General features: G+C 36.1%; 1 protein-coding gene across 1 annotated transcript in view; it reads right to left on the bottom strand.

Moving 5' to 3' along the window:
- Nucleotides 1–16,854, bottom strand: part of LOC112558980 — a 188,172-nt gene that overhangs the window by 132,571 nt on the left and 38,747 nt on the right. The window contains exons 38-58 of the mRNA XM_025229763.1: nt 16,494–16,751; nt 15,916–16,068; nt 13,739–13,992; nt 13,322–13,412; nt 13,042–13,182; nt 12,538–12,803; nt 11,530–11,761; nt 10,575–10,828; nt 7,960–8,047; nt 7,130–7,258; nt 5,017–5,151; nt 4,231–4,356; nt 3,607–3,734; nt 2,846–2,936; nt 2,462–2,584; nt 2,065–2,220; nt 1,622–1,725; nt 1,110–1,274; nt 853–943; nt 387–539; nt 69–203 (exon numbers count right to left, since the gene is read on the bottom strand). Of these exons, the coding sequence (XP_025085548.1) occupies nt 69–203; nt 387–539; nt 853–943; nt 1,110–1,274; nt 1,622–1,725; nt 2,065–2,220; nt 2,462–2,584; nt 2,846–2,936; nt 3,607–3,734; nt 4,231–4,356; nt 5,017–5,151; nt 7,130–7,258; nt 7,960–8,047; nt 10,575–10,828; nt 11,530–11,761; nt 12,538–12,803; nt 13,042–13,182; nt 13,322–13,412; nt 13,739–13,992; nt 15,916–16,068; nt 16,494–16,751 (3,273 nt within the window). The remainder of the gene's footprint in view (nt 1–68; nt 204–386; nt 540–852; nt 944–1,109; nt 1,275–1,621; nt 1,726–2,064; nt 2,221–2,461; nt 2,585–2,845; nt 2,937–3,606; nt 3,735–4,230; nt 4,357–5,016; nt 5,152–7,129; nt 7,259–7,959; nt 8,048–10,574; nt 10,829–11,529; nt 11,762–12,537; nt 12,804–13,041; nt 13,183–13,321; nt 13,413–13,738; nt 13,993–15,915; nt 16,069–16,493; nt 16,752–16,854) is intronic.

The following is a 16,854-nucleotide window of genomic DNA, read 5'->3' as shown; positions in this document are numbered from 1 at the left end:
AACATCTTAACTTCCTAAAAGCACAAAAAGTGAAAATAATACATTTATCTAGGCTGGATCATACGTACCTCCTGCCAAGCCATCTGCATCAGATGTAGGGCCACCAGTTGATGCACTGTCATTAGAAGACATCCTGATCCAGGCAAACTGTCCTGTGCTATGGTCCCTCCATCCACAAAGGTCATTTTCAAATGAGCAGTCACCTGATGAAAACAATTTCTCTGTTTTTATCAAAAAAGTAATTTTTTAGCATTTAAGCAAAATAAGTTTTGCAAGACTGTAGCCCACAAAGACATGTATTAGATATGCATAAATATCCAATATAATGCCATCATTTCTTTGGCTCCACACCCACACACACATAAGAAGGATGCTTGTAAACTCACCACACATGAGCTCATCACTGCCATCACTGCACTGCTGCTGGAAGTCACACACTTGGGTCCGTGAAATGCAGCGGTTGCCATCACAAGCAAATTGATTTGCTGAACAGGGAACAGGCTGAGTAGGTAGAGGAGGTGAGCCAGTGGGGAATGGATCTACATTTACAAAAGACAGCAGAAAATAATCTCAATGTATTTTATTAATACTTTTAGAAGGATGCAAGCAAGGAAACTAAAACTCAAATGTAACTGCAGAATACAAATTTGACTGTTCCAACAGGGCTGAATACGATTATATACAAACTGTGGATTAGAATGTTACAAATTCTTAAAGACTGACTAGAATTCCAAAAACTGAAGAACATAGAAATTTACATACAAATTTACAAAAAATATTGCACGAACAAAAAAGCAGGATATTAAAAGTCACACGATACACATTCTAAAACTTTGAAATTTCAAGATGTACCATAAGACACTTGACAGCCTGATGTCATGCTGATATCATCAATGCCAATGTCTCCTTGGTCACCATTTCCAGTGACTCCTTCAATTATAATCTGGGGCGAAAAAGTACTGAGCAATATTTTAATTAAACCAGGTTTTTTTCATTATTAGATGCCTATTACTCTATCAAGACACTAGCCTGCCTCTTTTCTATTTAACTCATTTCTTGAACTGGAAAGGGTACAAATAAAGTAGAGAAGACAGAAACCTCCACCTCACCTGGAATAAATCAGTCTCATGAAATGTGACATCTCTTCGCATCCATGCATCACCATAACTTCCAGAAAGAGACAGAATCTGTCTCAAGTCCCCAAGAAGGGACACACGGGTATACACATTAAGACTACCAATGTTTGCTCCATACATATGGTAGTAGAAACGCAGCTGAAAGATAATAGCAGTAGAAGATAGCCAACTTTTCTCTGCCATTAAATGAATGTCTATAATGAATATTAATACATATTACACATTAATACACACAAATACATGTACATATGTATCAATGAAAGAAGTGCATGAGTTTGAAAGCATTGGCATGTGTGAACATATGTGAAAGAGAGAGGGAGTGAGACAACAACTATTATTTGAGAGACTGATGCATGTATTTATAAAGTTTACAATTGTGCAAACATTTGGAATATTACACAAAAGTCTTCAAAAAAAATGTATGAATTTTATTTTAGCTATGTGCAGTAATGATGAAAATTATAAATGAGATAAACAAAACATACTACACATGTAGATCCCAATGTCGGGTTAAAGGCATCGCTGCTCACAAGCCAAGCTTTATCACCTGGTTTCCTAGGTACAGAACTCTCTATATAGACATAGTAACCTGAAAAATATGCAAACTGTTTAATTGCTGAATGATTTAATAGTTTACGTATTCCAGTCTCACCTGATCCGAAATAAAAATAGGTCCCTACATTGACTCAAAAATATTTCACACATGTGAGAACCAAAACATCCCTTTCTAGCTTCATTTTTTTTTTTTTTGTAAAAGAAAGCGTAGTAGACTTATGACTCGTATGGAAACTTCTAACCATTATTCTCAAATGTATAAAATAAGCCATTAAAATATAAGACACAGTATTTCAAAAAGCTATAGCAATTTATATCTACTCAAGTAGAGACTGCATGTGACGGGTATGGTACTGGGAAAATGCAAACTCACCAGTGGAAGTTCCTCTACTGTGGTCACGGGAAGGGCCAGTGCTGCTTGTACTGGTTGAACCATGTATACGGGTCCAGTCAAAATTATCTGATCCAGAATGGTCATTGTACCAGATACCAAGGCTTTGCTCAAAGTCTGTGCGTGATGGATAAGTGTCTGAAGAATGTACACAAACAGGGGTTAAGGAATCAAGGGTGCAGGTCTCAGTCTTTATATGAAATATCATGAGAAAGGTGTCACATTTCTTGTGCAGCTATACAGATACATATTCTGCAAATAATTATGTTTTCCATTGTTTTCTACTTTATTTACAACTGATTTTGTTGTCATATTTTGCTCAAAGATGCTATTGGTGAAAAAATGCTAGATGGACAATTCAAAAGACATACTGACTCACCACAAGAAACTTCATCACTGCCATCACCACAGTCATCAGTGAAGTCACAAACTCTCATCATGGGGATGCAGGCAGTACTCTTGCACTGGAAGAAATCCTGACTGCTGTCACATTTACCTGGTGCTAAAAACACGCATTATAAACAACCACACTGTAATACTCTTCCATCAGAATGTTGTAAATTTTTTCAGTTAAAATCCAAGTAAATACTCAGAATTACTTAAATTTAGTATGCAAAAAGGAAAGCTATTGCAGCCTCTTGTTCAAATAATATTTTAAAATGATACAAACAACACAAACCAAAAAAGTTTTAATGTGTTCCTATTAAAATTACAATTTAGAAAAGAATTACGTTAGTCATCTGAGTAACATTACAAGAATTACCTGGAAAATTGCAATTAATAAACTGAATATCATCTACTGCCACAGTGCTAGGAAATGGAGAAGTGGGATCAGCATAGCCTTGAATGTGTATCTACAAACAAACAGCAGTACAAATTGGAATATGACACATCTAAGTATCTGTTATTCCTCTATTCATAAGCACTTTGACTGGTAAATGGTGAGGTTAAATTTCTTGTAGGCACTACATAATCTTAGCACATGATTTTCCTCCAAAAGTATTAGGATGGTAAATATGTGAAGAAGAGCACTCAGTGATTATGATTGTGCACTTTGATATTTTACTGCTTAGAGCCTGAAGCTTGTCTACAGACGATGGAAAAAAGTGAACAACTTTGTGGGGTAGTTAGACAAATCAGAAGACAAGGAACACAAAAAATAGTGATGTTTGTCACTTTGCTGTCTTAGTTCTGTTATACTGTTAGTGAATACTTGAAAACTGCCTTTAAAAAAACTCAGGAAGTCATGGAACTAATGAAGGATACAGTAAATAAAGGTAAAAACCTCTCATTTCAGAGAAATTATTTTGAAAAAAATTAACAGTCTTTCTTAAGGAATTGGGTTCATCTTTTTTTATTTGCTTGCTTTTTCATTTCAAAATTTAGTATGTTAACATAAAGGGACTTATAAAAGTATAGCAAATGTTGCCTGCATAAAATAATTTTGTAAAAACGTTTGGTCTCTTATTGTTAATTGTATGACCATACAGTATTAAGCATTATTAAATGGTGGTTTGTTCTAACCTTGAATGATGTTGCGATGCGTAGAACATAAACTGTGGCTTGCACCCACTTGTCAGTATCTTGTCCATTAGTTGTCCATAGGACTGTCTCCTCATCACCTTGCCTCAGCAAGACTCTAACTTGTGAGGCTGAAATAACAAGTAAAATCTTGTGGTATAATGAAGTAAGCAAGACACCAAAATATTGACAAGAGCATTCAAACTTCAAATTTTTTTCAAGTAGCTGAGTACCAATTTGAACAATAGTAATTTTGAACTACTTGAACAATGTGAGGTTACTGTAGAGAGGATCTTATATAAATGTTTTACTATAAACAATTTCAAGATTTATCTTGTTAATATTAAGATTGCTGGTTCAAGCAGCAACTCAGAAAACAAATATATTCTTGGAAGTGACACATTTTTTTATATTTTTCTCTAATGTGATTGAATATTATAGTTTCTTATGTTTTCTTCATGAAAATTCTGATGACTGCAGCAGCAAAGTATGTATGATTCATTAACCAAGAAAATAATATACAATGATGGAATTTATAAATAGCAACCTTATGAGCATATCGAGTTATAAGTGATCAGATAATTATCCATTACTTATCACTGCATGAGAAACAAATCAGTCACCAACCTTGCCCAGAAATATAAAAGAACAGCAGTATTTGACATGTTGAGCTGCAAGGACCAAAGAGGACACTGTACATATCAGAGAAAATGCTCTGTGTACCAAAGCCTCTAGTTAGGTACAGGAAACTGTCTGAAAAGCCAGCAAAAAAAGAATTTTCACATTCTGATAAACTGACCACGATAGGAAAAAATTTTAATTTTTTCTGCATGTTCTAGGGCCTATTATTATAACTAATATTTGCTCTTACATATTTTACATATGCCAAATAAAATGTAATAAAGATCTTGATATGACCAGTTCAAGGCACCCCCAGTTTATCAATTTCTTCTCTTTAAAAAATTACATTAAAACTATAAAAGATAGAACAAAAGTAAAATAATGGTAAAAGATATAAAGAATCTGAATCTACTTACCTGCTTTTTTAATGAAAATATTTTGCTTTTCACATAGTTCTTAGGAAACAAATACAAATAAACATGCATTTATTAGGAAAACTTTGTATGACATTCCTACCATGTGGAAGAAAACAACTAAGATGAGTAAAGATCACCACATAGCCTACTAGACTGCAATGAGTCAATCCATCACATCTGAACTCACCCTTACTTGCGGCTTATTATCCATCTGCATCTTTAAAGACTTACTAACATGTGGCAACATGAATTTTTTTTTACAAAGACATATTTTTATGTTTTTATGTAAGTACAGTATGTAAGGATGGGGCTTCAGATGAATTTAACTCAGTGGCTTTCTTCTATTACTTGAACATAAAATGATTGTTAGTTTAACCTGTTGGGCTGCCATAGTGGTCATACATAGGAGCAGAATGGTTAGGGTGAGACTGGCCACTGCCCAGTGTCCACTGCCAAATGCTGCCACTGTTTTCTGTCCACTGGCAGTAACTGTTTTGGAAGCTACAATCACCTGAAAAAAAAGGGAAATATTTGTTAGAATAGGTCTTTCTTGTTATTTCCAATTAAATCTTTATTTCTGGAAGAGATTCATTCAGGAAGGCAGCACCATTTAAAAATGGCATCATATGAAGGTATAAAGACTACCATACAGCACCTGTTTCATCCATACTCATGTGTGCATAATTGTCAGACATGAGCTCATTTGAGTCTGCCAATAAAAAGGAAACTGATTTCTACCCTTTAAAAATAGTATCACAACAAAACCACCAAAGACAACAATATTTTTTAAAATGATCTAATTGTAAAAAGACATGATTTTTTCTATTTGAATACAACCTGAATATTCTCTAATTTGTTATCACACTGGAAAAGGGGTATCTGAAATGAAATTTTCAAAAAATCCTTTTGACTCAGGACAGCACTTGATCAGTGTTTGACACCTGGATCATTCATTCCAGATGAAAATACATCACAATGGGTACAAATCACACAGAACCAACAATTATTATCAATAATAAAGAAAAATAAAAATAATGTGATCAAACAGCTTTTATTTACACTCACAAAGATGAACTCAGTGTGCACTATATTTGACACCAGAGGAAAATTTGCATTACATCATAAGCAGACATACACAAACTAAACATAATACCAGAAGCATGAATGCATGTGGAAATAAGAGTAAGGGGTCTGTATTGAGTCCCCGAAGAAGCAAAACTGCTTAGTCAATGGCCTTTATTGAAGCAAGAAAGCAAGACTTTCTGATATTACAGTAATAAAATCATTAAATAAATATTATGCTCTAATACTAATCAATAAAAACGGGTAAAGCAAGGAAAATGGAGAGTATTTTGTTAAAGGATGTGTTGTGACCTTCAAAACAGCCACCATTAAAATGAAGGCTATAAATAAAATTAAAACCTTAAACATGACAGTGACATTTTACAGCTTTTCAGAATTAAAAACAAACTGCTGGCAAAACAAACTGAACCTGAACCAGGAAACCAATGATCTAACTGTAAAAAAAACTGCTATGGGTCTCTCAATAAATTGTTTTGCATCCCATCTATTTAATGTCACAGATCATTTTTGATCCACACAGGACCAGAAACTGTCCAGTCTTAATATCCTTTATAGATAAAAGTCCTAGGGAGATTTTTTTTAAAAGCTTTGTTGGTGGCAAATGGTGAGAGCGCTGTGGACAGATGGCCTGGCTCCCCTTCTTCAATGGGACACTGAGCCAGGCTTACACAATGGACATCTGACTTCATCTTCCCTTTTCCAATAACATTTTCCTAGTTTTTGATTGCCATAATTTGGAGTTTCATTCCTTATATCCCTCCATCCACCACTGAGTTCAACAAAAGGATGTTGCAAAGCACAAAGCAACCCACATCCAGCACTGTTTAGATGCAAGACTACCCAAACAGACTATAAACTGATGTGTTTATAGAAGCATTTTTTAAATGATGTATTATGTGTTATTTATTGACGTGTGTTGAAAACTATCTATATTTGTGTAAGTTATAACTAAAAGTTAAAGACAAACCACTACAACCTCTATTTCTATTGTCAGCTGCACCTTTCATAGGATAGGATGAAGTTGAGAAAAGATTTGTGTACATCACCACATCACCAGGGATATGTTGATTTATTTATACGAATTGTTTTATGTGGTAGTATTTTATGTTTTGTGGATGTATTGTTTAATAATACTATAAAAAAAATAAATTGATGTGTTTATAAATTGATGTGTTTATTTGAGTTTATACTACACAAAGATACTATAAGAGGTGCTGTTCCAAAATCTTGTAGCAAGTTAAACTGACAAGTTATTTTGACTTCCTCTGCATTATGTAAAATGCATAATCAATTAGGGTTATTAAATCAAATGAATCAAAGTAAGGGCAAACATTTATGTCATCATATTAATTCCATCATAATCTGTTACACTGAAAAGCCATTTATATATCAAATAGCAGCCATACCACAGTTGACTTCGTCCAAGTATGGTGGTGGGCAGTCCCTGATAAAGTTGCAGACTTTGTCCTGTGTAACTTTTGTGTTCGCTGCATCGTTACACATGAAGAGACTGTAAGCAGCAATCATCTGTTTAACTAAAAGAAAAAAGACACCAATGATTATAGGACAGAAAGTTAAAGTGGTTTTACATAAATGTTGCAAAGATGAACAATGCATTAGCTATCTCTGACCTAAATATAGATACTACTCTAAAATGACAAGAACAAGGTGAATTTTAGAGACAAATTATCAAATCTCTTTCCAAAACAAAATTATGAAATATTATTGAACAAGCTAAGTAAAATTCCTTCTCAAAAGTTTGCTTTCTTGATTACCACCCAACCACACAATATGTTGTCAATAATTTGTAGTTACTATGCATTTTAGAAGTCCTGTTATGTTAAGCCCAAAGGCAATAAATTAGAAATATAAATAATATTGAGCAATGGTTCTTTTAGATATATGATAGATTAGATAAAGCCCATCTCCACTTTTATTCTAAGAAGCAAGTGCAGTTTCTGCATGAAAGCTCTTATTTAAACTGATAATATTTTTCTTCTCTTCTAGGGCCAATGATAACCTGATGAAAACCATAGGTCACCAAAAATCTGCATGCTTGTATAAATTTTGGGATGTTACACTGAACAATACTGATTAATATTGATGAAATAAAACCATCCATGTAATTTTGATGTAATGTTTTTGTTACTTAAAAATCATGACCATTTTCAACCATTATTTTTTTATATATCCAGAGTTAAGCATATAACCACCAAAAGATCACTTAAAGTCTTACCTTCAGAGCATCTGAAAGGGTAGAGTTTTAAGTCATCTAGTACAATGACATTGTGGCTTCCATTTCCAACTGTTCCAGTTATATTCATCTGTAAAAGTGAGACAAAACGTTCATGTCATTAACAACTTAAGATCTGCAATATATATGTATGTGGTAAAGGGTGGCTTAAAGGCCAGCTGAAGGTCGCTTGGTGGGCAGTGCTGGTCAGTAGCACTGATTAATGCACACGTTTGTATTGTCCAGAGGGGAGGAGTCTGTAGAAAGAAGGAGAGGGCTGTGCTTAATCTCCTGCTAGGCAGACCCCAGCAATACGATCAATGCTATCCTCCATCACAGCTGGGCATCCTTAACATTAACCCTCCTGGTGAGCATAAAATGGGAGGGAGACATGAAGAAAGACACAAAAGTCACAGAGAGAAGCTTGGAGAGAGCATGACACCTTGCAACACTTCAGTGGATCGCCATTTCAACCAGCAGCCCAGTTGAGGACTAGCATAAAATTTGCCCAGTTAGTTGGTGGTTCACCAGTAGCTGCAGGCAACCAGGAAGCGGTCACCATAATAAAGATACATACCATGTATCTTAAGCATTGTCTTCCTAAAGTGCATGTCATGTGGTAGGTGATCCTGTTACATATACTGCTCAAAACAATGAAAAGGCTAATTGTATAATCAATCTGTTTTGTGCTGCTAAACACACAGACAATTAAATTGAACTAAAGCTTTTCTTTATTCATTAAATGAAATATTATCAGCCAATTCATTGAAACAAATAATTTTAACAAGAATTTGAGCTTGGTCTAATATAACCCATGTTTTTAAAATTCAGAAAAGTTATTTCAGAGAAAAAGAAAGTCAATATCTTTGAGTATCCGCCTCTGGCCTGAGTGCAGGCAAATCATTGTTGTCTCATGGAGAGAACCAATGTCCTTTAAGGAATTTCCTGAAGAAACTAGTACAGCTCTGGGGTGGTTGGCTCTAACTTGCTGCCCCAGGACATCCCACATATCTTCAATGGTGTTTAGATCTGGGGAACAGGCCAACTAGTCCATGCAGTTGACGGTGTTGCAGCAGGAAGTAACCAATGATCCTGGCCCTATGCAGTGAGGCAATGTTGTCCTACAGAACAGTGCCAATGGCCTTCAGTACTGTAAGCACCAGAGGCTGTAAAATGTTACCTCTGTATGCCATGCCTAACAGATTGATAGGCAGAGGTGAGTTCTGTAGGCCGTCCCCATCCCACGCCACACAATGATGGATCCACCACCATAGCAATCACTCTCCATCATAGTGGGATTGTGGTTATGCTCTCCCTGTTGTCTCCAAATACAGATCTGGTCATTGTGGAAGGACCTGGAAAAGCAAATGAGTCCTGCTTTTCCAGGTGAAGAGGACTTTGGCCTACTGTTTTGTCCATGCCAGATAGGATCGTGTCAATGCAAGACAGCAGCAGGTGTCTGGACAAGGTTGACAGCAGGTCACATTGGTTTAAGATTGCTTTCTCTGAACCGATTGTACACCATCTGGTCACTGTCAGTTACACTGGCAACTCCTTATAGCTGTCCCCTGAGTGTGCTGGCAGTGGCTGTTCTCTGTTTTAGAGCCAACAAAATAATGAACCTGTCATGCTATCCAGCATCCAAGGTGTCTTTACTCTGTAATACTTCCCATTGCAATCTTGTGGACTTTGAATGACAGTGTGAGCAAATCCTACTTGGCGGCCTTCCCATGACCCTGCCGGAACTTAATCATCACCCAACAGAACTTAATCATCGTCTCTGATGCAGGATTGAAAAGGTGCATAGAGACTGACAATAAACCCTCCTATGGCTCTAAAATTACTGTGTTGACAATGGACAGGGCTTTTACATGCACTGCATGTTTTTTCTGTTCAATTTTGCCTTGTCATATGGATATGCTGCAACTGCATGCATTTTTTGTGGGTTCAATGACCTTCCTTTCTGATTACTAGTGAGCACACACAATCAAACCGGATTGTCATCAAATTCATGTTGACTGTTAACCCTCACAACAAATTCACTTAAAATGATTTTGAAAGAATTGCTCAATGTTGGAACAAACACGACTGATAAAAATGTAGCAAATATGAAAGGGTTTTCCCATTATATTGAGCAGTATATATATATATAATAACAAAATTTGTAAAGCACTACATAGTACTAAAAAGAAGTCTCAAAAAAGGCTAAAAAAATTAACTGCAATTACGTTGTAAATAAGAAATTATATACCAGCAGACACGCATTCATTGAACATTTGTAAGCTGTGCCCTAATGAAAGAAACATATTTGGTCAGTACAAAAATAGATAATACAATAATTTAAATAAAATAATTATTTAACTCTAGTTTTATATTTATAGCTATCTGACAGAGTGCTTAAAAGGTAATTATCCACTATTTAATAGAAAAAGTCTGTCAAAGAAATTCAGAGGACCTATTTATTTTTTCTTTTTTTATTTAACTGCTCTTGCAAAGTGTGCTGAATACCAGTGACCAGATGACACAAATGAGCGGATTATAAGCAGCCATAAATGTGATGCTTCATACACATGCAACTTATGGTAGCAGTGACTGAAAGGATATTCATGTGAACATACTGTGAAGAAAGGTGTTTCCACAGATACATCCATCAATTCTTGACTCCATGTGCTTCCTTGACTTCTACTAATAGAGACGACAACGGGATCTGAACTAGATTCATACCAGCTGACAGAGACAGTAGCAGTTGTTGAAAACTGAATGTAGTACCAAAATGTAAAACAGTAAAAGGAATCAATGTTGAAGGAGATTGACTGAGACTTTAGCACTGCTGCACCTCCAGTAAGGTTTGCTTTCAGATAGATGTATTCACCTGGAAGAACAAAATTGTTATCAGCAACATACCGTAATTGGTCTATGTGATCATCATAAAATTTTTGTAAAGGATATAGAGAAGGTAATAATATTTATAGTCCCTAGCAGGATGGAAGATTATTTCTTGAAAGTTCAATTATTAACTCTCTCACTCTCACACACATATACATTTCCAGGCATGTATATTTCTTGTAGAATCTTACCAAACAGCTTCACTCTTTCTGTTGCAAGACAAAGCCAGATGATTCTCATCAATTACTTATAACAAACATGTTGTTTGTTGACATACTTTATGACTCTCACACACATTACATATGCAGCTAGAATTCTATACATTGTATACTTTAATCTATGTAACCAAAGGCAGCTATATGTCTGTTTCTGCCCTTATTTTCATGCACTCAAGCATACCACTCTCCTCTCTAATCAAGGGCTGTACCTGCTTCATTAACAAAGTTCTCTGACACCCCTATGCTGCTCTGTGCCACTGAATCTCGACAATTTCCTCCAATGATGCTAAATTAGTCCCTAGTGCCAAAGTCATTTATTGACTTGCTAAGGCTTGAAAGCTCAAAAATACCTTGAACTAGCTACCATTCTATGATCTTGATGAAGTCTTAGCCTTTAGTGAGACTGAAAAAAGTAGTCAATCATGAATGTCATAAATGTTTCGATATTTTTTGTCAGTAAATAACTCACCACTTTGTGTACCAGTTGTGTGGTCACTTGCAGGTCCAGAGTCCAAAGAACCTATTTCTGCACTGTTTACAAGCCAGTCTAAGTCATCACTGTTACTCTGAGTCCAACTGCAGATTCCACCCTGCTCAAAATCACAGTCTGCCAGTTCAAGACAGCTTGTAGGTGTCAAAAGGATATCATCCAATGCCATGCCACCATTGGTGCCCTCCCCAATAAATCCTACAAACTCTACCTGCAAAATATTACTTTTCATGTTATTGTAATACATGCAAGCTTGCTGTATGTGTTTCTTTGAAATAAATGAGTTACCTAGCTCTATAATGAAAATTTTAAGTAAATTATCTGTTTTTAAGACTTAACAGTTGAAAACAGAATTCAGCAGTATCATGCTCCACTTAATTCACACCAGCAGGTACATATACAGCCAACAAATTCAACAGAAATTTATTTACCCGATACAAACAGTGGTTCCAATCAATGCTCAGAGAGCAAGTGTATGCAGGTGTCGAGGATACAAGATACAAATTTATTTTAAGAAATAAAGAAAATAATGTAAGCAACACACCACAAAATGTGAAACCACTCTACAACATTGTTAAAGAATGTATCAACAAAACCAATACACAAAGTCTGCCCCTAAACCCATCCTGTATCTTCCCTCACCCTTTACCGAGTGATGACAGATTACACACACATACACAGAAATGACCTATAGTTAACTGGCCAGAATGTGCATGACACAGCAATCAAACCAGGGAACTAAAACAGGAATCCAAAACCCAAATCTGAAACAAAAGCCCATAAAGCTTGAACAAAGTCCACATTCTGATGCTAAAAGAACCGATACAAATGGTTATGGCCAAACTTCCTCCCAGACTCTTGTACAGACTGTGGAGAGAAACAGCCCTTATTTCCATGCTCCAGAACACACTTCTTCCACCCTTAAACCTGATAGAAGAGTGCTGCCACCAGATGATGAGTCAAAAGTTTCATTATTTCATTACTCACCTGGAATCTCTCAATGCTTTTAATGTTGATGACAGCTAAATTCCACTGTGGACCTTGACCATCACTTAATGACCACAATTTTGATTTGGTTTGTAATGGCTGTCCTACAATCCGTAGGTAGACATACAGTATACCCACAAACTCTCCTTCCATGTAATACCAGAAAGAGAGGCAGCTACCATAAGTAGGATTGTATGGCTTGCTCAGCAAGTGTGCTTCATCACCAGACTGTTGTGGACTGGTTGTTCGCATGTACATAAAGTGACCTGAGATGACAAAAGGGTTTATAAGTATTTTTTTCCATATATTCTTAATTTCAACTCTCTCAAGCTGAAAAGAAATTGTTTGCCTTCAAGCATTTCTTGCTAATATCTGGCATTTTTACTGTGTAATCACCATGCACTTTAAAATTATGATATTTATTATTATACAAAAATGGCATGTGCGTGTGTTCTAATTTTTAACTTCTTTTATAAATGTTGTCATACAATAACTGTTACTGACCTTGCTCAGAGCCATATGTGTGATCACCTGCAGGACATGAGGCTGAAGCTGGAATTGATCCACAGTTAAGTGACCAGTCAAACATGTCATCAGTATCTTGCACAAATCCACAAGTCTGCGTATCTTCAAAGTCACAAAATGCTGGAAAATAAGGTTTTCAGTAAGGAAGAAAATAATTTTTTATTGGTAAGGTTACTTTGTAATGGGTAAGATTATGACTTAGGATTAACTTGATTAACAAATAGCTGGTCTGTATCATTAAATCGCCAAGAATTCTTACCTGGTGCAGGGCAGGAGCCATTCAGTATGCTGATGTCATCTAGTGCAATATCTCCCATATAGTCCTTGCCACAAACAGCTTCAAATATAAGCTGGTACAAAGAAAACAAAAACAGAGTATATACAAATGCATGAAAAATCTGATGAAGATGCAATGTATAGAAAACAATACAAATCAAGCTAAATTCTACACCAAGCCTCCCTAGAATTTCTATTATTATAGTGTTGGTCATGCATTGTCTAGAAAAGAACTCATTGACTCAGTTGACCCAGCATTTCAAATTCTATCATTAAGACCTGGCTTATATATGTTTGGAGTCAAATCAACCAAACATTTATTTATCATGTCAAGAGACTGGACAGATCCTGAAATTTGCTTGAGGACTCCTCACAAAGACCCCTTCTTAACACTACTCACTTGTGCAGTAGAAACAGCTCCTATTTCAACCTCTGCATACAGCCACATGAAGCTTTGGCTGCCAGACCTTGTCCAGATTCTGCTGCCCAGTTGTCCAGGGCTCCCAAGGTACAAGTTCAGCTGGTTCACTTTGATTCCATACATGTGATACCAGAAAGTTGCACATGTTGGTCCTGAGGTGCTGAATGTGGGACTGCGAAGCCGTGCTGAGTCATTGGTATCATACTGAGATGATTCAATGTATACATAGTATCCTGACAGAACAAAACAACTTGGAAATCATATATAGAAATCAAGTACTAGAAATCAATACAAGGTTTATATACAATTCATACAAATGAAACAAATCAATCATGGCGAGTAATATTTACTTAATGCTCATTATTAAAAGTTTTATGTTGTCATGTGACACAAAAAGTGTTGTTAAAAAAAATAAAATTTTTATGGTAAATTCTCTTTCATGAAAATTTACCAGATGATACAACTATGACAGCAATAATTGGCTACACTTTCTCTCTTACCATGTAAAGTAGACTCTCTGACAGAAAACTAGCACATGCCTGGATTGTAGCAACAGGTAAGCAACAACCCTCAGACAGAGGTGAAGGTGGCAGGAGATGTATGTAGGACCATGTATATGTCAATCAGTGTGCCTATGCATCATACACCTTCGACTCTATTAGTAACTAGAAGACATTGGATTCTAAAGTACTGTGAGTATTTATTTAACAAATAGTTTGCTGGACACTCAGGTCAGGACCTGACCAGTGAGAAATTTCTACATTAACTGACTGAAGATGCAGAATGAACACTACAATTAGTGCTTAGAAGTGAGAGTGGTTTAGTTAGTGAGATGTATTTTGGTGCATTTGATGATTACTGGTGGTTGAGCTCTGACTGGACTTAGCTTGTTTGATGGTTTAATGATTTTGAGTTGTTTGTGGACACTGAGGCAATTAGAATATTAATTATCTTGATTTACTCAGTGAGGAAGAACTGTTGGAGATTTTGATTCAGTGTCTTTATATTAATAGCATATATATCATCACCTCCCATTCTTTGCTGTGATCAAATGGCCATGATTTTCTCTACTGCCTCATGGTTTGTTTAGGTAGGTAAGGCTTGTGGCACCTCAAAGGAAAACTTCATTTGATTTATCATCCAATTATTCTCCTATCTCACTGGAGCATCTAAAGGTATCTTGGTCATTGACTACTGAAGTTTTTTTTCAGAATCTGAGTAAAAAGTGCTCAGGAGGGGGATAATTTTTACTCAGTATGAGCAGCAATATCGTGTAAATAAATGAAGAAAATATAAATGGAAATTTTGTTCATAATTTTATCTTAACATGCATGTCAAAAAAGCCTTTCAAACTTAACTTTGTTAAAAAGAGTGCTCATGCAGAGTAAAACAAGCTCAGTGACTAATAAAAAGTCTTTACTTCCTGTCCTTACAATGACAAGTCTGTCAAAGATGGACACCGTAGCACAGCTTAAAATCATGAACAATGAAGCCACCAAGCAGCCAGAGCTAGTAGAACAATATATAAAAAAAAATTGGCAAAATGCAACAAAAGGCTCTACATTTACAAAGCAAGCACAAGAAGCAGTAACACAAAGGCTGAGCAAAGGTAACTAGCACAGCACATGGCTTGCACAGTTAGCCTGTGACAGAGCAGATAGCATTGTAAATACCATTGCAACCATCAAAAATTGATGTATTGGCTGTGCCTTTATAGGTCTCTGAGGACTGTAACTCACCTGACAGGGCAGTGGAGCACACAACAAAACATTATACATGCTAGCTCACTGTCAAGAAGTTAACTTTCAATGAGAGCAAATGCAGCCTATTATTGCTTATGTTCATGACATCTGATAAGGTCAAGGAAGAAATAATCTAAGCTTGCATTTGAGCTGACTGAAAGCATAACAAGAATACGATGGTTATAAAAACTTTGTTTGAAAAATGTTTGTCATAAAAATCAACATATACACTGACCTGCTGCTGAAATTTAATTTCTTCTGAATGTCTGCTGAATATCTATAATTATTTTTGTACAAGATTTTGTAACATCCGAACTTAAGTTTTATAACAGGGGCTTATTTCAAGTCTTAGATGCCTAGAACAGGAAGTTAATACACTTCTACATCTAGCTATATTACACTTGAAAAACTTACCCTGGATGTCCCCTTGTGTGTGGTCAAATCTGGGTCCTGAGCTGGACGCTGATGATGAGGCATGCTGTCGTGTCCAGTTAAACTTGTCTGTCAGATCTTGTGTCCACTGACAGAAGCCAGTCTCAAAATCACAGCCCAGACCAGGCAATGAAGCTGAAAGAATGAACATTAGGAGACCAAATCATTTTTTCACATATAATAAATTGAAGCAGTACATACAGTTAAAAATCATATTTGAATAAAATAATGTACATGAAACTAGTATGATGTTTCCCTTTAAGTAATTACTTAGGAATGGGACAGATGTATAAGAAACCTAAGACCAGAGAGATTTTATGGAGACAAACTGGTTTATTTTATCTCCATAAAGTAGATAGTATGATGGTATCCCATTTCCTGCTCAGTCAAAACTTTACTCTCTTCCTAAGACCACAACTGATGCAGAATCTTTACACAGTTCTAATTAACACAGTTCATATGCTATCTGCTACTTCCTTTGCAAAACCTGTTAAATGGATGCATCAGTTCTCCTATTTACCAATCCCCATTGAGACCAAAAAGAATTTAATGCTATTCACGTGGTGGTGTTGGTATGATGTCAACAGCTGTATGTGTTGATTGATGGGAACAGGCACCCAATGACACAGAAATGTCATCTAAGGCTATGTCACTGGTGTAGTTGGCTCCCTTAACACCTTCAAAGATAACAGTGTAAGGTGTGGCAGAGGTAAGATTAGCTGATCCCTGAAGCCACACATCACCATGATGACCTGTCTGGTTGAAGATCAGCTTCTGGCTGGAATTTGTGGACTGGTAGACATTCAGTGATCCCATGCCTGTTGGGAGAAAAATATGCAGATGTCTTGAGACCCTATATTCTCACATTCTAGTCAACCGTGCAGTGACTATGAGCACACCTTTATTTTTATGGGCATTTAG

This window comes from Pomacea canaliculata, linkage group LG3 (genome assembly GCF_003073045.1).
Source record: "Pomacea canaliculata isolate SZHN2017 linkage group LG3, ASM307304v1, whole genome shotgun sequence".
NCBI lineage: Eukaryota > Metazoa > Mollusca > Gastropoda > Architaenioglossa > Ampullariidae > Pomacea > Pomacea canaliculata.
The sequence above is the reverse complement of the archived record's forward strand: the minus strand, read 5'-3'. Positions and strand labels throughout refer to the sequence as shown.